Here is a 22,625-nt window from a genome sequence, read left to right on the forward strand (position 1 = left end):
GCGATCGCCTCTGAATCCTCTCCTGTTACAATTAGATCATCAACATAAACTCCAACGATGATGCTGGCGCGGTCTCTTCCCCTCGTATACATGGCTTGTTCCAGCGCGCACTTTGAGAACCCAAGGTGCTTCAGGCTTCGATCCAGCCGCGTGTTCCAAGCACGAGGTGCTTGTTAAAGACCGTACAATGCACCATTGAGGAATGTTAATTTGACGTCAAGGTGATGAACTTGCCACCCACGGCTGGCTGTGACGGCAAGGATGACTCGTACGGTGTCGAGCCTGACAGAGTAAACACCTCCTCGAAGTCGATCCCTTGCCGCTGGACATAGCCTTTCGCTGCTAATCTGGCCTTGTGCTTGATCATCTCTCTGTCTGAGTTTTTCTTCAATTTGAACACCCATTTGAGTCTGATTGCTTTGGTTTCGGCTGGTAGGGTTGTCAGCGTCCAGGTCGAGTTTTTTTCAATGGACTCAATCTCCTTGGCTATTGCTTCCACCCTTGCCGGCTGACCAGCTACCTCTTGGTAACACGATGGCTCCTCTGTTGCCGCAAGCATGGCCTCTTCTTCAATGTCTTCATCGTCGAGCTCGACGCGCTAAGCGTCTCTCATGATATCTTCGATATGTCTATGTCGAACGGGTCCGTCTTTACTGTTCTCCATTTTTGAGGCTGCGGCATTTTCATCTGCTAGCAATCTCCGAGCTGGCGTCATTGTTGGCGTTGCTTCGCCACCCATCGGTGTTGATGAAGAAGCTGATTCGCCTAGCTCCATGGACACCAACCTTCCTGCTTGTCCGCTTGTAACTGTTGCCTACTGCCGACTCGATATTAGACTCCTCCTCAATAGTGAAATTCGACGATTCACTGCCTCCTGCATCCATTTTCCAATTCCACATTAGTTTTTCTTCAAATTTAGCATCACGACTTACATAGATTTTTCTACGCCGTGGATCGAATACTCGATGTGCCTTGCAGCCATCCTTGACGCCGAGATACACCATTGGTTGGGTAAAATCATCAAGCTTCTTGAGGTGTGGCGTCGTCACCATGGCATGCGCCGTGCAGTCGAACAATCGAAGATGAGCAAGATCTGGCTTCCTACGACTCCAAGCTTCATACGAGGTGCGCTCTCCCATGGCCTTCGTAGGCAAGTGGTTCAGTAGGTAGACTGCTTGTCGTACCGCCTCCCTCCAAAATCTTCCTAGCATGCTCATGCTCTTGAGGAGAGATCTTGCCATTGCCATCAGGGTCCTGTTCCTCCTCTCCACCACACCGTTTTGTTGTGGTGAGTATGGCGCAGTGAGGTGTTGCGCAATGCCTGCCTGTTCACACACATTGGCGAACTCGCGAGAGAGGAACTCGTTACCCCGATCGGTCCGGAGCGCCTTGACGTGATGCCCACACGCAATCTCGGCCAGTGCCTTGATCCTCATAAACGTCGAGCATGCCTGGTCTTTTGTTCTGATCACACACAACCACATCCAATGAGTGAAGTCATCAATGATTAATAAGAAATAACTATTACAGGCAGGGGTGGGTGGCGTGATCCGGATTGGGTCTGTCAGGACTTGACCCGGGCCGATTCGCCCGCTCGACCGCGCGAGCGGTCGCGGGCGTCGTCTCCACCGCTCGCCTGCCGAATGGCAGGCGTGCGGTGGTGATCCTCTGGCAGGCCACCCAACTGCGTGGGTGGCCGCCGGTGGGTCCCGCCTCGATGGCCGGCCGTCGCCGCTGCGATGGCCGACCATCGCCCGCCCAAAACTGGTCGGAATTGACCTGTTTTGGCCATTGCCTGATTTTCTCCCCTTTTCTGATTGTGGGCGCCTGAAACGTCAGCCAGAAAACCGCCGGCAGGCCACCCTACAGCGTGGGTGGTTGCCGACGGGTCGCGCTAGGATGCGGACGTCCGGCCATCGCCTAAGGGCCGGCCGACGCCTGCCTGACCGCCGTAAATCGATGCCCTAGCCTGAATGCCCTTCTGCCCGTTCCTGTTCCTTCGCCTTACGGTTGCATCTGAGGCGCAGAGGGCACCGCAGGCCACCCACAGCATCGGGGTTTCCTCACGACTGCCGGAAGCCTGCTGTCGCCTACCAGCGATGGATGCCCTCCGATCCAGCCGTCCCCTTGCCCATGCCTCGTCCTCCTGATGCTGCGACGGAAGCCCGACAGCTTCTGGCGCACACCCTCAACCCAAACTTTTTTTTTTTTTGAAAAACTTGCAGCCGAAGAACCAAATGGGAAACATTCGAACGGGAGGAACGCACAGAAAATCATCCAAAGGATCAACGATTCAACAATAAGCATAGACTCTGATACCAATTGTTGGGATTTCTTCCCATAACGCATATACAAAACCAAACATATATACCCTAAAACAGGATCATGCTCATGCTAAATCATTGAAATAAACGAAACCTTAAACTGAAGCGTAAGCGTACCTGAATCCATCTGATTTGGTGCACGGGAAGATCGCAGCAGGGTCTTCCAGAGTACGTGTGGCGCGCTTGAGGTCTCTCTCAGATGGGGAAGAGGAAAACCCTAGAAACCAATGTTTCAGACAACCATTAGCACGACCCTAGGGACCACTACCATTTTATAATAAAGGACAATTACGGATTCCACCCATCAAAGAGTCTGTAATTCCATACCGGTATCTATACATTTCAAAATTACCAAACACCATCTAAAATAACGTAATATCCCAAAATGCAATCACTTAAGCGGATATTCACGTTAAGACAGCTATAATGTCTGAAATTCCTAATAGACATATGTCGGCCCACCAAATGATCTTACATCGCTAGCTAATGTACCGTTGTTGATGGATTCTCAAAATGCAAAGAGGAAGCGGCTTTGCAACAGTAGAGCAGAAGAAAAAGGCAGCCTCTTCTTGCTGGCTAACGCAGCTTTAGGAAATCTGCAGAAGAAAAAGGGGAAGGAGGTGGATGAAAATGAGATTTCTTCCTCGTTCCCATTCCTCAGGAGCGTGAGGTAATGGAGCAAGTAGGCCTGGGCATTGGGTCGGGCCGTCGGCGGGTACCCGGTAACCAGCTCGGTCAGGCCCGAATCCGGGCCGCCGGCGGGTATCCGGTAACCGGCCCAATGCGCCGGCGGGTACCCCGTAACCGGCCCACTCGGGCCCGGATTTGGGCCGAGAAAACCGGGTGCCAGGCCTGGCACGGGTGGCTGCCCAGCCCGACCCGTCCCCCATCCTTCTCCTCTACCCGTCCCTCCTCCTCCTCCTCCTCCCGTCCCCCATCCTCATCCTCCTCCTCCCCTTCTTCCCCCTTCCCTCCGCCTTCTTCCCCCTTCTCCCCCCGTGCTCGACTTCATCTATTGGTCGAGCAACAATGCCTATGTCTTGAAGAAGGTCTACTCCAAACTCGCCGATTCCAACGGTTTTCAAGCATGCAATTCAGTGAAGGTCCTCACCTTGAGGCAGCAAACAGTCGAAGGCTCCGCTTGTATTAGCCACGATCTACAAAACCTTGAGGGGTAGGAACCTACAGCTGGTCGTGATATGGGAGGAGATGGGGCAGAGAAAAGGTAGGGCCCATATCGGCCATGGGCCTTGGCCCTACCTCAAAAAAAAAAATTGTTTTTTTAAGAAAATTTCCATCTTAATTTTAGAAAATTTCATTTGTTTTGTATAAATTTTTTAATATGTAAATTTTACAAAATTTCACTTGTTTTATCGAAAATTTTAGAAAAATATTATTTTGGTATCGTTAGTAAGTTGAGAGATGTATGGGCTTTTTAATAAGTCTCACTTAGCTTGGTGAACAGGTCTTGTTGTTTGCATTGTTTCTTAGCTGAACAGATCATCAGAAGAGTGCAGAGTTTCTTGAAGTGTCGCTAACTAACGTCCTGTTGTTGATGGATTCTCAAAATGCAAAGGGGAAGCCAGTTTGGATCAGTAGAGGAGAAGAAAAGGGCAGCCTCTTCCTGCTTGCCAACACAGCCTAAGGAAACGGGCACGAGTAGAAGGGGAAGGAAGCATACGAGAAGGAGAAGGCCTCCTTGTTCCCCTTCCTCAAGAGCGGTATGGACTCTGTTTAGTGTGAAATAGATAAGACTGTCAGGGCTTGCCCCAGCCCTAACGGATGTTCAATGTATATCAGATGGGGCCTGACTAGTGTTAGGCGCAAGTTATTTCTGTTTTCTTTCAGTTTCTTTTAATTGTGGTTAAGGGTGTTTTTTGCTTAAATAATTTCTTTTGTTTCGGGTTGAGTTTGGTTAAAGTATGCAACCCAACCCAGCACGTCATGTACTCAAACCCTCTTGTGAGAAAAGCAAACCCTAATGAAGTTATTATTGATGTGAAGAGGAGCTGGGCTTCTTGCGGCTGTGTGTGTGAGTGCTACAACGAGCAGTTGTAGTGATCGTTGGCCAACGAGGCTAACAACTATGAGGGTACCTAATGGGTACCAGTACCTGTCTCGATCGGGCCCGGTCCCGAGCTAGAAAGAATTGGCCTGGGCCGACCCGACAATGTATTGGGCCAGCTTGGTTCGGTCCGATAAATTTTAAATATTATTTTTATTTTGTTAATAATATATGTTTTATTATTAAAAAATAGTTTATATTCAAAAAAATTATTTATATTTAAAAAAATATTTTTGTATTTTAATCGGGTTGGGCCAGGCCCGTGCTGAAGTTTCAACCATCAGACCCAGACCCGAGCTCGAGTTTCAGACATCCGGTCAGCCCTATCCCAGCTCTCATTGGGCTGGCTCGATGCTCAGGCCTAGGCATGACATTAAGAATGGGAGAATTTCCCTCGACCTTTGCAACTTTTCATGGGAATGATTATTCCGGCCTCATCCAAACAAACACTTGTTCACATTGAGACTCAATTGTATGATTCTTTTTTTCCTCTTTAATTTTATAAATGCATGTATACATGGGCATCATGTTGACTTGCTTGCCAATACGTACCTTTGGCTAGTATCGTCTTTTTTTTTCTTTAATTCTTTCAACTTAAAAGTAATGTTAAGATTACATAAAATTAAAAAGATAAATAAATACCATATTGGTGAATTGTTTTCCATTATTTGGAACTGAAACAAACATGCCTTTGCATTAAATGTTACGAACCTTTTACTGACGGACAGGGTCAGGAAAGAGCCCTTGCTGTTTTAAGTTTAGTAGCTGATGACTGTCAATAAGTATGTTGAGATTTTTGATGGGGACACATAGGAGAATGGTTTCCCACATGAAGGGTTTTTTGCTTTTTGCTTCTTTTACCCTTTATATTTTTTGTTGTTTTCCATTGTTTATATGGCCTCAACCCAACCGGCCACATACTTTTCTACAGTTAGTTGAGCGACAGTGAGTTGCGTGCATCAGTCAGTGCTCGTAATGCATACACACCAAAGAAAAAAAGGGAATTGGGATGTTTTGGAAATTATATAAAAAGATATGTTCTTTCTAATTCTTTTAAGTTTTTTTGTTCTTAAAAAAGAACTATTTTTTATTAATCAGTGGCATTTTTTGTCATTAACCTTACTAGCGTATAAAGGGACATAACCCTCTTTGTAATCGAGCAAAACCATCAAAAGGAAGCAAGTGGAGAGAATAGCCATACCTAATGGCTTTGTCTGCAGATGTTTCTATATGTGGTGGTTATAGAGAAAACTGAAAATTAGAGAAAATGATGAAAAAAAAATCTACAAATTAGGAAAAGGTAATATAAATAAAAACTAACAATAAAACATAAAAAATAATTTCATAAAATGATAAAAATGATTTTTTTGTAATGAAAAACATGAAAATAAAAAATTTTAACTTAAATTTAAAATTTAAAATAAATATAGTTTAAAAATATTGGAGTTTTTAAAAGATGCAAAAAAGCAGTTTTTTTCCATTTTCGTTGTTTTAATGTTTTTATTGGGTCGTTTTAGAAAAAGACCGGCATTTCTAATTACGATTGGAAATACCAATGATGCCAACTATTTTTTTGTGCTGTATGGATAAGTGGATAATAAATGGCTGCCATGCCATCTTCCATGACTTATAATCAAGTGATATCATTCATTCTGATCCCAACAATAAAGTAATGAACGTTTAGATCAGGATTTGGTTAAGTTCAGACTGAACTTCGACATAAAGATTAAGTAAAACTTGGCCAAAATCCTACTTTACATGACTGGAATCATGATTTCTTGTTTTCCTAAATTTGCAATTCACTAACTTGGGCTTCCCCATTTGCAGGCTCCCTGTAACTAGACTGAGAAGTTTATTGCAAGTCTCAACTTATTCTTTTATATATTTCATGCATATTCATCAACAAAGCAGCTCTGGTAACAAAGGGTGACACTTATACGGATGGCTCAACTGCCAAGCCATGGAGACTCAGCAACATTGAAGAGGTTGAGGATCTCAATACTCTGCACAAGCTGCTTCCTTTATGGTCTACCCAAATCTTTCTGGCCGCAGGGCCAACCGAATTCAACCTAATCTCAACATTTTACAGTCCCTCACCATGGACTGCAGCCTTGGTGAGCACTTCAAGATCCCGGCTGCTTCTTTCCAGGTGTTTGTTTTCATCAGCATGCATGGCTCTCCTTCTACCACTCATCGACCGAATCTTTTACCCGGTTCGCGGGACCTTGCTGGTCACCGACAATTCTTCTTCGGATAGGAGCAGGCCATATAGTAAACATTGTTGGCTTGGCCACCATGGCATATGTCGAGTCAAGAAGGCTCAAAATGGTGTGCTCTTATGGGCTCGAAAGCGGCCCTGACCTTATGGCGCCAATGTCAGCTCTATGGCTAGTCCTGCCGCTTGCACTTATCGGAACCGGCTCGGCTGCCAAGTGAGTCTGTACTACCAAGAATTTCTGGCATCCCTTAAGAACACAATGATGATGTTGCCGATCATGGGGATTGGGTTTTACTTGACAACATCGGTTGTGGATGCGTTGCATAGTGTCGGTTGTGGATGTGTTGCATAGTGTCACAGGATGGCTGAACGATGATATCAACGAAGGGCACCTAGACCTTGTGGTTTGGATGTTGGCGGTACTCGGAGGCCTCAATTTTCTTTACTAGCTAAGTAGTACAAACTACAATGGACGAGCTAATTGACTTTCTTGTTAATAAAGAAGATGGTAACTCAAATTTGGCACAATCTTGGCCACAAGAAGCGACCAAAATCTTAAATCTACATTTTGTATTGTTTTGATATTTTTGTGTAAAAAGAAAAAACAATTAAAAAAATCTAAAAATTTGGCAACAATAAATTGAACGCCCAAGCTTTTTCTGGTCAATTAAAAGTTTGGCATTAGAAACACTTTGTTAGTATTTAATGAATATGCTTCAAAATTGAAGTAAATTCAAATAACATGTGTTCTTGTATTTCATGAGTACTCCAATTTTTGGAGCAGATTCATGAGATACTCACATGGTATTCTTAATGCCAAACGGTTTCCCAAATGTTGAACTCACGTAGCACACTGTTTTATGAATCTACCCACATCTTCTAAAACAAATTCATGGAACAGAAGTATAAACTCACGTAGCACACTGTTTTATGAATCTACCCACATTTTCTAAAACAAATTCATGGAACAGTCTTGACTGTTCCTATGCAAAATAAACTAACCAGCTTCTGAAATATCAGTTCCTTGTCATATTCATAATGTCAATTGCTTTTTTCGATGAAAGTGGGCTGGGTGGTCCCCTTTCTTTCATAATTGTCACTTGTTACATTAGTGAAGAGTACCAAATCTGAGATTTTGAAACACTTTCTTTAGATTTTCATTATTATGAAAACAAATGAACTAATTACCCTTAATAGCTTCTGACTTGTTTATCTTCAGTGGCTTTTATTCATTTTAACTAGTTACGGTTAACTGATCAGCTTGTATTAGTGACAGCTAATTGATCAAATTGAACAACAGATTGCTCAAAATTAACTCCGGCGAAACTTTTGCGATGGCAAGACATTTTCCATTTTTGATTAATAAAGTCAAAAAATATGCATGGGCTATGTCATACTTCACAAACGAAGTTCTAAAGACACTACAACAGGCCGAAGGTTCATTTACTGCCAATTAACAAACCTTGTGTCGGAAGTTCGTCGTTATATCTACCATCAGTAAATCCTTCTCCAACAAAGAAGCGACATTGCATAGGAGAGCCCAACAGTTGGTGCCAAGTTGCCAATCGTGAGACAGCACCTTTTCATGACATGAGAAAGTGAATTTCCGCCCTTGTGCACACAACTGACTTATGTACACAGTAAGAGAAGATGAGACATTTTGATAATTAAAAAAAGGTTTTTTTTAATTTTTTTTTTTGTACTTTTATTTTTGTTTATACAAAAATTACTGATAGAGAAAAGCATGTGCGGTATTCTTGAAGCTAGATGCTACTCAAAGAACATCAAATGACGGTGAGGATGTACTGCCCTTTAACATCATGGGAATTGACAGACAGAGAAAGTAAGGAAAGTAAGGAATGGACGCTGGAATCTATACCAGAATAGAAAAGAAATCTCTTTTGCTCTTCATCCATAATGTGCTCCAAACAGGCATACTACATGGTCTAAAGCTATTAACCAGTGCTACAACATTTGAATGGGAGAAGGAAAATTTTAACCAGTGCTACATAAGTTGGTTTGAATCAGTCGAACAGAAATGGAGGGTCAAAAAAAAAAATTCCAACTGAGTGGTTTCCAACCAAAAAAATTAGAAGAAAATTAAGAAACTTAAAGCCTATTGCAGCACACAGCTAGAGAGCTGTTAGATATATATATAGATATATATATATATAAAGAATCAAAGCCATCCACAGACCTATCGATCACATTTGTACATTGGTTTCATAGGCATACAAAGAAACCATATTCGTACTCCATTTTTCACGACGGAAAAAAAAAAAAAAGCTTACCAGTTACCAGGGAGAGGGCTTAGAAAAACCTTACGTAAAAATTCATATTTTAGGCACATTTTGAAAGGTCACCTGAAAGAGCCTCGTGCGTGCATTTCAGATGTCTTGTAGCCATCATGATGATGCATGCGCCTCAAGCCACAGGTTAATTGGCGCCTTATAAAATGCTTTGATTTGTTTTCTTTGGCGAGTTGGTCTAATGTGCATGACCGAGCCAAGAAAAGCTACAGCCTTGGACGTTGCGGAGGTGGAGAAAGGAGGGAAGTTTCGGCCTATCTTCACTTGGGTAGTGGGATTTTCTCCCATTCACCCGAACCTCGACCATCGGCGCCTTATAAAATTTCCTCTCTTCTTTATGAGAAAAAACATCCTAAGTTAATTTAACTATTTTGTTACTTACCATATTCTTTTGGAGGTCAGCTATGGTCTGATGAATCAATATTCCTACCATTTTTGCCAAGAGATTACGCTCTCTTGCTAAATCAGACTCCCCATACCTTTCAACTTAATATGAGTCAAGACTCTTCCTGGAATACATAGATGCAAGTCAACTTTGTCAATTGCTAGTTCCCTCTTCCCCCTGACCAGTGGGGAAGTCCCCAACTAAAGTTGGACAGAAAGAATGAAGTGATAAAACAGCCAGCTCGCTATCCGCTTACATTAATTGACTACTCTTGGAGGTTTCTAAGCATTGTCGTTCTCGGAAAAATCTCAGCAGCGCCTTTCTTGAGTATTTCTTGATGAAGTTGTTTTTCTCGGGTAAATTTTGAGAAAATATGGGTAATTTTGAAAAAATTTAAAAAAAGTAAAAAAACATAAAAAACCTTAAAATTTTCAAAAAATAAAAATATTAAAATCTCAGGAAAAATTTGAGAAAAAATTGCCATAAATTCGATAGATTTTTAAAATCTCACAATTTTTTTTGCCTTTTTTTTATTTGATTTTTTTTGGTAAAAATCACAATCTGGTAATATCTTTGATACTGATTCTATGTGTTCAATAGATTACTATCCTTTATTTTCGTGTTACATGCTGCTAGCGGAAGCTGCTTGACATACACCACATAACTTAAGCTAGCCACTGCTCTGCAATTTGTAAAGCTTAGCACATAAGACGTAGTACAGGAAATTGAGCCCTTCCAACCCCGCTAGTATCCAGTAGACGTTGTCTACACGTCCACTGTTGATATCATCAGTCAGCCATGGCGTAACCTTCTGCACTGCACGAACAACAGTCGTACTCAAATAATATCCGATCCCAACAGCCAACAAGCACACTGACGTGCCGACGTTCTTGAGGGAAGCCGGAAATTCTTGGTAGTACAGGTTCACTTGGTCAGGAAGATAGAAAGCCGAGCCTGCTCCGAGGATCGCCAGCGGCAAAACCAACCATAGGGCTGACATTGGAACAACGGCATCAAGGTGGTCGCCAGCGACGGCAAGGCCACGTTGGTGCATTACCTGAAGCCTTCTTGCCTCAACACAGGCCATGGCAGCCAAGCCAACGATGACGAGCACATGTCCCACGCCAATCCTGTGAAGAAGCGTGAGCGGCCGTCGAACCAACATCCTGGAGAACGGATAAAAGAATCTGTCGATGAGTGGTAGGCAGATGCCCATGCTGATGTAGGAGAAGACTTGGAAGGAAGCTGCCGGAACCTTGAAGCTTGGGCCCAGACTGCGGTCCATGGCGAGAGATTGCAGAATGGTGAGATTGGTCTGAACGGCATTGGCGATGTTGAGGTAGATTCCGGTGGACCATAGAGGGAACAGCCGGATCAGAGTCTTGAGGTCTTCCACTTCTTGGATGGTGCATAGTCTCCACCGCTTCGCTATAGAGCCGTCCAAGTGGGTGTCACCTCCCGTGATGAGAGCAGCCTTGTTGACGAAACTGTCGTGGTAAAAGAAAATTGCCCAATTATGATTTAGACACTTTTTTTGGCAGAACAATTTTACCCAGTTGTCTTTGTAATATATAGAAAAGGGAAATATTATAAAACCCACTTAAAATAATTGGCAATAATGGGACATGCACTTAACATTTTCTTAGTGGTAAAGAGGAACTAAATTTGTCTAGAAAAGATCCAACATAAGCTTATTTTTTAAATTTTAATTTTCAAATTAGCAAAAAACTTTCATTTTTCCATTAAAAGTTAAATAGTACAATTAGCGTTTGTCATGAGAACTTTCTTAAAAAAAGAATCACATAATTATTTTAAGCACTAATAGAGGAACTAAGTTATTTAGATACAAATAATCAAATAATAGATAAGTAACAAAATGAACCCGAATTAACAATTGTAGCTTACAAATAGTCTCTAGTAAAGGTATTTTGATTTTTTTTTTTGTTTGAGGCAAGTTAGTAAAAAGTTATGATCAATAGGAAAATGATTGTCTTTTTATTAAAATACAAAACTTAGCTGTCCTATCACTAATATGAAAAAGTTAAGTAGAAATTGGATGACACCTTTAAAAGTGTCGTTTTGCAAAATTATGTCTTATATATTAAAAAATGGTTTTTGGCTAAAAAAAATTGAAACTTAACAATATTTTGTTAAATGTGTCATCCAAGAACGGCCTAAGTTTATCTGATAACACCAATAATTTTCAATTTTTTTAAGTTAAATGTTAATAATAAATTCAACTACAAAAGATTACCTACAATACAACTGAACAGGAACTCGTATAAAGGCAGATTTCTAGTTTGATTCTCGTGAACAATATGTTTATGTGTTTAAGGTGATAGGATGCGACATCCAAGCTAAAGGGTGCACCGTTGCTATGGTTGATACCAACGTAACTCAAGACACCGAAGGTAACAAAAATGGGTGGGTCTTTGGGCCTTGCTTCAGGTGATGGATGAACCTCTCATTCGCCCAAATAAAAAAGCAGCTCATTAAACAAGGGTTTGGGTTTTGAATGTTTGTAGTTGTTGTCCTGCAATGGTGTGCTACTTTTTCTATTTCTATTTGCAAATTGCATGGAACAGACATTATTCTCAAGTTAAAGGGAAGGGAGGGTTTCGACCTCCGGGTGGTGAGGTCTCTATCACCCCAACAAGAATACAAAATATTCTGGTTAAAATGACTTAATTTCCCTCTTGGGGATGACAACAACGACAAAGAGGGAACAAAGAATTATAATAGTGCCAAGGGCTCGTGATTGACGAATTGGAGTATACCTGAAGCTGTCAGTCAAGTCTGAATGCTTGCCACTGCCATGACAGTAGTCCTCTTTCTTCACTGACAATCTGAACTTGATTTTCCGAGCCGCACTGACCACAACGCGAGCCAAGTTGATGAAAGGACTGCCTTCCGGTCTCGCGTCCCTGCAGAACCACTTGGCTGGAAGAAATAGGGCCAGACTAATGGCGCTCAGCACCGCACACAGTCCATAACCCCAGTTCCATCCTACGTTGTCCATGACATAAACGATCACCGTCGACGGAACGAGCGTCGAGACTGTGGTCGTAATGAAATAGTAGCTAACAAACCTTTCCTGCTCTTTCTTCCTGTCAAACTGGTTCGCACCCATCGTTACGTAGGTGAACCATGTCCCTGCTCCACCTAGGGTGGTGACGCTGAAGGCCAAGCATAGGAAGGCAAACTGGGTTGGCGAGGAGGGTTTGCAAGAGCCCAGTTGGCCGTCGCATGAAGGTGGTGCCATGGATGGAAGCCATGCTGCTACTGCTAACATCGAAGTCCCCTGAAAGATCATCGGAAAAGTTTGTGAGCTTGTATACAATTAGATCAGAATTATTTTGTATTTGAAGAGCATGGGAGTAATATTTCATCATGCTATTCAATAAAATGGCTGGAAACCCCTACTCTTCCCTCCATCTCACCAAGATACCAAGCCTACTTTTCGTGTTTCAAGGTGACATCATTAATGTCCCCTTTTGCAGCATAAAGAGTTTGACATAATGATTTGAAGCACTGTGATTTGAAGCACTGTTGTTGTCCTTTGTGCCAATCTCCTCGAAAGGTTGTGTTGCCTTATTAGCATAATGTGCTTAATTATATATAAATTATATATAGCACACCGCTTCCTTACATCTAATTGATAGTTCAGATCAGCAGGACATGATCTTAATTTTTCCATTGTTTAGTCAACTTAACTTTGCTGAACTATGATATCACAAACAGGTGTGTCAAGTAAGGCAAGTAAAATGATAAGGGCACCTTGAGAAAGCGCTGGAGAGGATCTGACTCAGTGGCAACTTGAGCCCGGTTAGATTTGTCACAAACAAGGGTGGAGCTCAGCTCAAATTCAATTTGAACTCAAGATCTACCTTAAACACGCCGTCTCATATCGGCTAAGCTGAGCCAATCTGATTATTAAGAAAGTTGTTACTTTTGTGAAGAAAAACACATATTCTTAGAAGTCTTTTGGTGGTAGAAACAACAAATTTTAGATTGGAACAACTTCATGTAACGCTATAACATAGCGTTCCATGAACCATGAAACAGTTCTTCCATTCTCATTGTCAAACGGCCTCTTATGATGAGGTTTTGAAAGGGAGAACATCTTACATGCAGGTTAGTTTCAATATAATTGACTCGACCATGGAAACATGTAATGTGACAAATTAATTTGTAAAATATTTTTCATTTATACTGAGCTTAATCCACGCCTAGATTACACAGGTCAAGTTTGTGCAACTAGGGCTCAACTCATTTTAACTATTTGACTTAAATTTTGGTTTGAACTTGATTCATTTTAATAACGAATCAATCTCGAGCTAAGTTTATTACTAGTAGAGATCGGGGCAAGCAAGCTTGACTTACTAGATTCACTAGGCCGCCCTAAGAAAGGCATAGATCTTCATCACAAATGAACAGTTTGCTACCCACGAATTGTTCATCCATATTTTAACCCTAATTTTAATAGAGGCCTCAAGTCTCCAATGTACGTCTCTTTTTGTTGAAATTTCTAAAAGACTATGTTTCTATTACTCTTTTTTTTTTAATGTTAAAGCAGGACTTTCGGTGACACTCCAAAACCAGATTTTAAAGGTAAAACCTGCTTTTATTTTCAAAACCAGGTATTCGGAGCATTTGAGTGAAACTCGATTTGATAAAAGCACCCCTGGCCCTTCTAATATATTAAAAAACGAGAGTCTGGATGTGCCTAAGAAGCAAATAAACAAGGTTTACAGAACTCGTTAAAACACTTGCTTTCTATAAAATTAAGTCTTTAGTGAACCGAATTAAACAAGTTGTCATCCAAGCTCCCCTCTGTTTCATTTTCACACATAAGATTTCGTTTTTACGCACATGAACAATGAAAGCATCACGTCACTTCATGGTGCTAACTGACATGTTAGATTGAAGGCCAACATAAACAAACCTTTAGGCCTTAAATTTCTGACAGTTGCTCGTGGCAGTGAGGTCGTATATGACAATATCATGTCCAGTCATAGACAAACGGTACTATTTCCCAAGGCCATTAATGCAATCCGAAACTGGTTCCATGCGCCCCTTATGCACAGAAAGCAGAATCAGAATGCATAGTGACAAAAATGCCTCCAGCAAAAGGAAAGAGAGAACCTTAACATTAAAAAAAGGTGGTAAAAAATTAAAAAAACTAAAAAAAAACATTTATTTTCTGAAAATCGCTAAAATACGTTCTTCCCACTTTTTTTTTTTTTGGAGTTGCAATTGAGTGGTCCACGCAACTCATTTTCCATCTAATCAACCATTGCCATACGTACCCAAATGAAGCTAGAGTCGGGTACGGATGCACAAGTATGCACAAAAAAAATAAGAAAAGGATTCGTATTTTCAAAATTTTTATAAATAAATAAATAAATAAATAAATATATATATATATATATATATATTTTATACATTTTTACTTTTGATAATCATTTTTTTTGTCTTTCTGAAAAGTTTTTGTTTTTACTTTTTGACCATTGGATACTCTTGTTCATATTTTTCCTTGCACTCATACACAAGAATGTGCAACTAACCAGTTTTGCATCAAGTGTCTACCCTCATCGTTGAAAGAAACAAAATATTATTTGAGAAACGACTGAACCATACTTTGTTTCCCTACAAGGTAGAAACGCGTGTATCTACTCTTCCTTTTCACTGCGGGAAGCATCAGGATTCTGGGCTACCAAGCTGGATGCCTCTCGGAAAGGGAAGTTCTTCATGGGTAAAAGTTTCTAGTAATTACCATTATGATCACGAACCAACCAACGTCACTATATGAGTAAAAATTTACTAGGTATGCAGTTTGCAAGCTCATCTGAGGCGAAGAAGCCGGAGATCGATCGAGAAGAACGCATATGTGTCGGAGAAAAATACATACCAAAAAGGAGATGAACGTGAAGACGGAAATGGTTAAGAAGCAGCCCAGGTAGGAATCACAGAGGACGGCGCCGGCGACCGGAGCCAGGTACGTGACAGAGTTGATTATATTGGTGATCTGCGATGCGCGAATGTTGCTGATGTTGAACCGGCGAACAAGGAACTGCAATAGGTCTATGGTTACTCCATAAGAGGCAATCGAAGAAGCCAATGAACTTCCTGCAAATAGAACAACACCAAAAACATGAATCTTTCGTCTACTTGTTTCCTCATGTTGTTGAACTCCTGGTTCACAAGCAGAAAGTGTAACGAAGTGTTACCCAGAATAAAAGGGGCTGTTACCCATCCGCCACCTTTCTTAGAACTGGTCTGTCCAACTTTCTCGTTTGGCATTTCAATGGCAAGGGCTGGTACCAGACTGCCTTCATCTAGACGAGCCATTTCTTGCCCATCGTCTTCCTTCTCCAACACCATTTCTCTGTATGCGTTTCAGGGTTGGCTGTTGCCAAGAGCCTAACACTATCGTCCAAGAATGGCGCTACTTGTTTTCACTCACCTATTCCATAAATATCTCCATAAAATATCACAAAACTTGTACACGAAATAAAATTATTTATTTGGCTCTTTCTCTCTCTCTCTCTCTTTTTTTTTTTTTTTTCTTTCTGAATTGGGTATACGTCCCAACTGCATAAAATGTTAGGCTTTGGCAGGGCTGGCCCGACTACTACAGTATGGGCTGGCCCAACTGTCCAAAACCCAAGCCTGACGTATGGTATATAAATATTATTAATTATAACAAGATATATAAGATTATATACACAAATAAAATATATTAAAAAATAATTTATTGGGACTCAAGCCAGGCTGGCTTGATTTTGGTGCTCAAACCTAGGCCCGGGCCAAACCTGGTATACATCGGATGCTCACCTAATTAAGATGATGCATGTGAAGAAGCGTATGGTAGCCAAGCATCCAGCGAATCTCAGGATCAAAATATCTCGACCACCTAATTACAACAATTGAGTGGTGAGGATACACATCATTAATGAACCTCAACCAAGACCATGAGATCAACTAAAAGTTGTTCTCCTGAGGCTACACATCATTAATGAATCTCAACCAAGACCTTGAACAGAAAATGCTAGTCATCCACCAGATAAATATAAGTTGTCCTGTTTTACCAAATTACTGGGAAAAAAAAGCATAAAATTTTATTAAAAATTTAAATAAATCTGTGGACAAAGAACCCATAAAAGAAACATGTGTAAGAGTTATTTAGCTGATTTGTGTAAGCACCGTCCCTACGTGAACTTTCGGAAGAAAGCAAAGATTATAACATGTGGGGCTGATGAAAAGGTGGCGTAGTGCCAAGATCTAGCAAATTAAAGCTGCCTAATTTAGCGATTTGAAAAAGAAGTAACAAAGAACGAGCTTGCTAAAACAAGGTTGGGATGTGTATAGATCTAGTTGACATGTGTGGCCTTTCTAAAGAAAATAACAAAATGTTTTGGCCACCTACCACGGGTGGGACGATAGATCATGAGGTTGAGTTTGGATGACACATTCAAAAAAAAAAAAAAAAAAATTCTTTTGGAAACTTGGCTTTGTGAAAACTTTGTTTTTCAATGAAATTTGAAAACCAAATTGGGATGTTTGGCTGACATGTTAAAAACCGGGGTTTCACTTTAGTTTCGGAATTGGATTTTTGTTTGGATGAAAAAGAAAAGTTATACGGGTTATCTTAAACCATAATGTGAATTGTCCTTTTTTTTTGTTGGGATCCATCCATTCCTCATGGAAATGATGACTTCAGCCTGAATCGTGTCGCTCACTTGTATCAGCTTTTTCTTTAATAAAATAAGACTGTTGCTTCTTTCGATTTTTCTTTTAAAGTCACCTATTTAAACCAATAACTGAAATAGAATATTGGGGTTCAAATGGTTTGCTCACTATTCAGCTTTGTCGACAGATGTGTATCATCCTGTGTCACTCAAGTTTTCATTTTCAAATTTGAAAAATAATTGAAACATTTTAAATGGATTTTAGCCTTTCATGCTTTGTCTTCTATATATATATATATATATATATATATATATATATATATATATATATATATATATATATATATATAATTGAAACATTTTAAATGGATTTTAGCCTTTCATGCTTTGTCTTCTACATATATATATATATATATATATATATATATATATATATATATATATATAGGAGGAGACAGAGAGAGAGAGACATTTAGATCTTACATGGATAAAAGGTAATTTCAGCACTTGACCTTTTCCATATCAATGGTTGAAATAAAAATAAAAAGAAAATGTGTAAACTAATATTAGATAACAATTATCTTCCATTTGCACTTGTTTTTCTCCCAACTGGATCTGAAAAAAAAAAAAAACCCAAAGGCTGAGACTATTCCTTATTCATCTAGTGTCGATGTTTCTAACACCAACCAATTTCTCTATGTATAAGCATCTTTGGAGTGGACCCACTAGTCCTTTCATTTTAAAAGTTTTTGCAGCTACCTTCCTTGACAATCTACATCATAAATGTGACGTTACTTACAAAATGTTAAGGACCTCTAAAGAATGTAAATACCACCAGTCCCATTTTAAGATTGGTATACTTTCGCTTTCAACAATTTGCACTTATCTTTTCAATAATCAAAGTTATGGATATGATCTTCATTAAATGATATGAATCTGTATAGGAAATGATGCTTCCTAAATATGTTAATGGAACTTTATAGGATTCCAAGGAACAAGGGTCATTATTTGACATATTTATGGCAACCCATGATCCTACACGTTCAAAAAGCATAGTTTTTGTGTCTATTTTGCACATTTCTAAATGTGTGGATCTTATCTGCATATTTTGTGTAAGAAATAAGTTCTGAATCAAGGTTCATTTAATTGAGTTGAGCATATAGGAAGGTTAGCCAGGATGTGGACAGACCATAATAAATGGGTAGCATCCTTCGTTCTATTTCTGATCACATGCCTCAGTTATTAGCCTCAGGAAAGCCCATCACTGAATGTGACGGAGGGTAGAATATGGCCCATGACATGAAAAACCACATGCTTTATTATTCTGAATTTAGGTCGCAGATTTATTGGGATTTTTTTCTTTTTATTTAGGCCTAGGGTTAGGCATGTTTTTGTCTAATTTAATCCAAAAGTTGAAGTATTCTACAAGTTACCTGTAATGCCTGATATGGGGAGACACACATCAAATAGATATAAAACAAAAAAGATGCATCATGGAAACAATTAACTTAATCTGAAGGCCACTATAGTTGCTGGAAAAAGTTATTGTGTCCTAGAGGGCAGGGACAGAGTCAGAAATTTTTCCTAAAGGGCATTAGGTATACAATTTTAAATAATTAAGAGGCACCAATATGTAAATAAGAAAAATGGCTCAAAAATATAAATTTAAAAATAAGATTTTTTTTTTGTCTGTGTGGGCAATTGTCCACACATAGCCCACAACTGCCTCCACCCTTGCTAAAGAGCGGCATCAGATTAAGGATATGAAAGATTTGCTCGAAAAAGATGGAGAATAGTGGGACTTCTTATCAATGAGTCCAAATCGAAAATGTTCTTTTATAATATGAATAAGGATTTCAAAAGAAGATGTCTGGATAGTCTTTATTGTGGCAAGGTGAGATGCCTATGAAATATCTTGGGCTTTTGCCAGTGCAACGGAACCAATTCAATATGATTATTTGTGTGTATCTATAACCTAATAACTACACTTGTATAGCTCAAATCCAGGTACTCCTGCTACATATTCAAGAACAGAATGACGTTCAGAATGTAAACAGGAGAAACAGGTCTATACCGGTGATAATTTCACTGGTAAAAGGGGCTATCTCTATACCGGCGATTGTTTTCACCTCTGAGATCACCGGTATTGCTTCCGTCACTGCAGCTTTTGGTGGTGAAAACACAGCCAAACTGTAGCGGTCATTGGTATTCCAATACCAATGCATTTCGTCACCAATATATCCTCTCAATCCCAGCCCCCTTCACTTTAGATACTGTGCTTATAGCCACGTCCCGTGACCTCTGAGTCTAGAACTGGAAACTATGTTACACAGTGACCTCTGAGTCTAGAACTGGAAAGTATGTTACACGGACGCTGCTAAAGAGGCCGCCGCATACCCGTGTCGACTCGGCGACACGGGACTCGGCTAGGACACGGCAAAAAATAAAAAATTAATGTTTTTTTTTCATTTTATCAATTTTTTGTGATGCATCCAATTATTTTCATGAACAATCCTTTCAAAATATTCAGTACTTTTGTGATAAAACACATTTTCTCACAAGATTGTAAGAGTGAATTATTAATTTACTGTTTTTTTTAATTTTATCATTTTTAGAATATTTAATGTAGTCGTGTCTGTTTATCCAAACATTTTAAAAATTGCCGTATCCGCACCCGTATCCCCGTATCCGCACCCGTATGACATAGACTGGAAAGGAAGAACTACCTTCTTTCGCTAAAGTAGCATTTAGTGATCCGCAACTTTTGCAACAAAAGCAATTATTTTGATGTAAAGAACAATAAAGTATGTGTAACTCAAACAAAAGGTGCTCAAAGGCAGAACTTGCTTTGACAGTATTTGAACTGCTTAAAGCAATATCTTCTGAGAACACCATCTGATGGGCTTCGTTACTTTCCGACATACAAGGCTTGTCCCTGTGTGAGATAATTTTGTTGGTCTTTAAGTGAAACATTACACGTAAAAGACGGGACCTAGAGGTCATGTGCATATGAATGAGAATTTTGGAAGCAGTCATTCAGACAAAGATGTGACAAACATATTTGTCCGACCCCATTCTCGTGGATCGAAATGATTGTGATTGCAGAAACTGTTACTTACAGAAGTAACAGAAATGCTACACAAAAGTTAACCTGACAATACATGTGCAGTAAAAATAAATAAATAAATAAATGAAAGAAGATAACATTATCGTGACAGGAATCAGTGGAACTTTACCACAAGGGTTTGCAAGAACTGCAATCTTCCATGTTATTATTTACAGAAGTAAAAAATAAAAGTAAAACCTTTAAAGCAGATTGGAGCACAATAAAACCCTACATCTCAAAAAAATCATGGATGAGATAATTTCACCTGTATAGTGGGGAAAATTTCACAAGTATATCTATGTCTTCGCCCATGCCCGGTAAAGACACACCACTATACGATGTTTTTTTTTTGTAGTGGATGACATTGGATTAACTCTCATGGCCTATAATGGTTTCCCAAAACGTGCTGATCGTTTGCTTTTTCTAAAGATACTCTTTTAATAAATCAATGTCTCGCATTGGGCCTCCAAAACAAGAGTCCATTAATAAGTATCATCAAAAAGTTGCAACCGGATTATAAGCTTTTAAAGAGTTTCAGCTGTTTATATTTACTAAAACTCAAAGTCTATCGCTTAAAAAAACTTGATTATTGTTCCAAACCGCATGTGTTTATGGGATACAATAGTGATCATCACAGTTATATACACAGAAATCTTGATTCATTGAATACTCTGAATACTTCATGGGATGTGTGTTGTAATCTTTCTTAAGAAACAGTGCAAGCCAAGTAGTAAATAACATCCGATGAGTCCATGCTGGTTACACTAGATCACGGAGCAATAGGTCCGATAATGAAATGAATGAGATTTAGATTCTTCATTTTCTCATTACACTACAAAGCCACAACATATTCTATGTTTGCTTGTGGGAATTTGAGAAACGAGACCCATTCTGTTGGAGGAGCAGATTTAGGTGGGACTCGGCAGTGGGGCGTGCCAAGTGCTTGTAAACCACAATTTTTTGGTTTGCCCCTATATAGTTGAACGGTGGACCTGGGTCTGGTGCCTCCATACACCAGTCGGCTCCTTCGAATTTGAAATGGACATGAGTTTGAAAAGCCCAAGCTCGCTTCTACCCGCTGAATGATGGCAGGGACGATGTACTGTCCACCAACCATCTTCGAAATTGACACACAAAGAAAGTAAGGAGTAGAATGCTGGAATGGTTACTGGAAAAGAAAAAAAAAACATCATTTTTATTCTTCATTTATAAAATGGTCCAAATAGGCTTGCTACATGGTTTTTTATAATAAAGTATAAATAATTCAAAATTTAAATGGGCAGAAAAAATTTAAATTGCAAGGAACATGTGAAATTAAGAAAATTCCGAGAATCTTGCTCTACGGCCGAACAACTTGGAAAGAGGCTTGCATTATTTTGTCCAGCTTGAAGGGTGTGACTTCCAAATCCAACTTTATATGACCCTTCAATGTGTGATCCCCATCTTTTGCTCCTTTGATGACACGATTTCTTTTATTGTTTTGTGTCGGCTCCTCCTTGTTTTGTGTGGACACATGTGGCCATGTGGGTTTAGATGAGTCGGCATCAGGGTTTTAGATGAGTCGGCATCACTGAGACGCCAAAAGCAGCTCTAGATCTATCCAAAAAATATAAGGGTAAGGGAAGGCTTCGACCTGCACTTGGGCAGTGGGATTTTCTCTTACTGGCCCGAACCTTTACCCTTAGGCATGTTTGCTAGGACTCATAGTTCCATAGTAGTTCCTGCATCGACCAGCAACCATTTAGTCCTGATTTTGTTAAAACTGCCCCGTACCCTACTTTTGCAGTGTGATGAGAAAAATCCACCAAAGTTAATTTTAACTAACGTCTACTTTGTATATTAATGATAAACCGTCCATTGAGTGTCATCAATGGTATTCTTCTCAAGATTACCTTCAAATGGGGAGAACCCTTTTTCTTATTTTTAAGCAAATCATTGATGCTTCAAAATGGACAATTAAGTAACGAATCCTCTTACCTCTTACGTAGGGGACTATTTGTTTGTTATTTTTTTCTTTTGAATGGTCAACAATGGTTAGATGAATTAAAATTCTAACCCATTTTTGAGAAGAGATCATGCATTCTGGCCAAATAGGACTCTCGATATTTTTCAACTTGAAGGAATCAAGGCTCGTCCTGGCCTAAACAGATGCAAGTATACTTTGTACATTCCGTTGATAATCTCTTGATTCCAGAGATGGATGCATACAAAAGCTAAACAGTTGGGAGGTTCGATCTAAAGTTGGGCATGAAGAATCAACTGATAGAACAGCCAGCTTCCTGTCGGTTGACATTAATTGAGTACTTTTGGAGTCTTCTTTCTTCTTGCTCCTTCAAAGAGTTCCCCAACTTGGAACCTTTTGTGAACTCTCATTGAAGGCATAGAAAATATCATATCTACAATCAACTGCCGGTAAGCAAATTAATAAGTACGAACACCATTTTCATGAGCTAAATATCTGAAGTGGATCAATTGCAAACACATTCTAAAATGATCTTTCAAATTCTATTTCACTTCATATCCATAT

The 22,625-nt window shown here is 39.8% G+C and overlaps 1 protein-coding gene across 1 annotated transcript; it reads right to left on the reverse strand.

Annotated features, from left to right (window-relative positions):
- Positions 1-9,898: 9,898 nt before the first annotated feature.
- Positions 9,899-15,725, reverse strand: LOC116254830 (protein NRT1/ PTR FAMILY 2.3-like). Its single transcript, XM_031630431.1, has 4 exons — positions 15,532-15,725; positions 15,213-15,430; positions 12,079-12,602; positions 9,899-10,788 (listed from the first exon to the last, which is right to left on the reverse strand). The coding sequence occupies exons 1-4, from the start codon at positions 15,683-15,685 to the stop codon at positions 9,972-9,974; spliced, it is 1,713 nt and encodes a 570-aa protein (XP_031486291.1). The 5' UTR covers positions 15,686-15,725; the 3' UTR covers positions 9,899-9,971.
- Positions 15,726-22,625: the final 6,900 nt, after the last annotated feature.

Source organism: Nymphaea colorata, chromosome 5 (genome assembly GCF_008831285.2).
Source record: "Nymphaea colorata isolate Beijing-Zhang1983 chromosome 5, ASM883128v2, whole genome shotgun sequence".
Classification (NCBI taxonomy): domain Eukaryota; kingdom Viridiplantae; phylum Streptophyta; class Magnoliopsida; order Nymphaeales; family Nymphaeaceae; genus Nymphaea; species Nymphaea colorata.

What these genes read in the sequence shown, in the direction of transcription:
- LOC116254830 (XM_031630431.1), bottom strand. Translation starts at nt 15,685, where the DNA reads ATGGTGTTGGAGAAGGAAGACGATGGGCAAGAAATGGCTCGTCTAGAT. An exon ending in AACAGCCCCTTTTATTCTGG is followed by an intron (nt 15,431 to 15,531) that starts GTAACACTTCGT and finishes TTCTATTTGCAG; the next exon opens with GAAGTTCATTGGCTTCTTCG. An exon ending in GACTTGACTGACAGCTTCAG is followed by an intron (nt 10,789 to 12,078) that starts GTATACTCCAAT and finishes TTACCACGACAG; the next exon opens with TTTCGTCAACAAGGCTGCTC.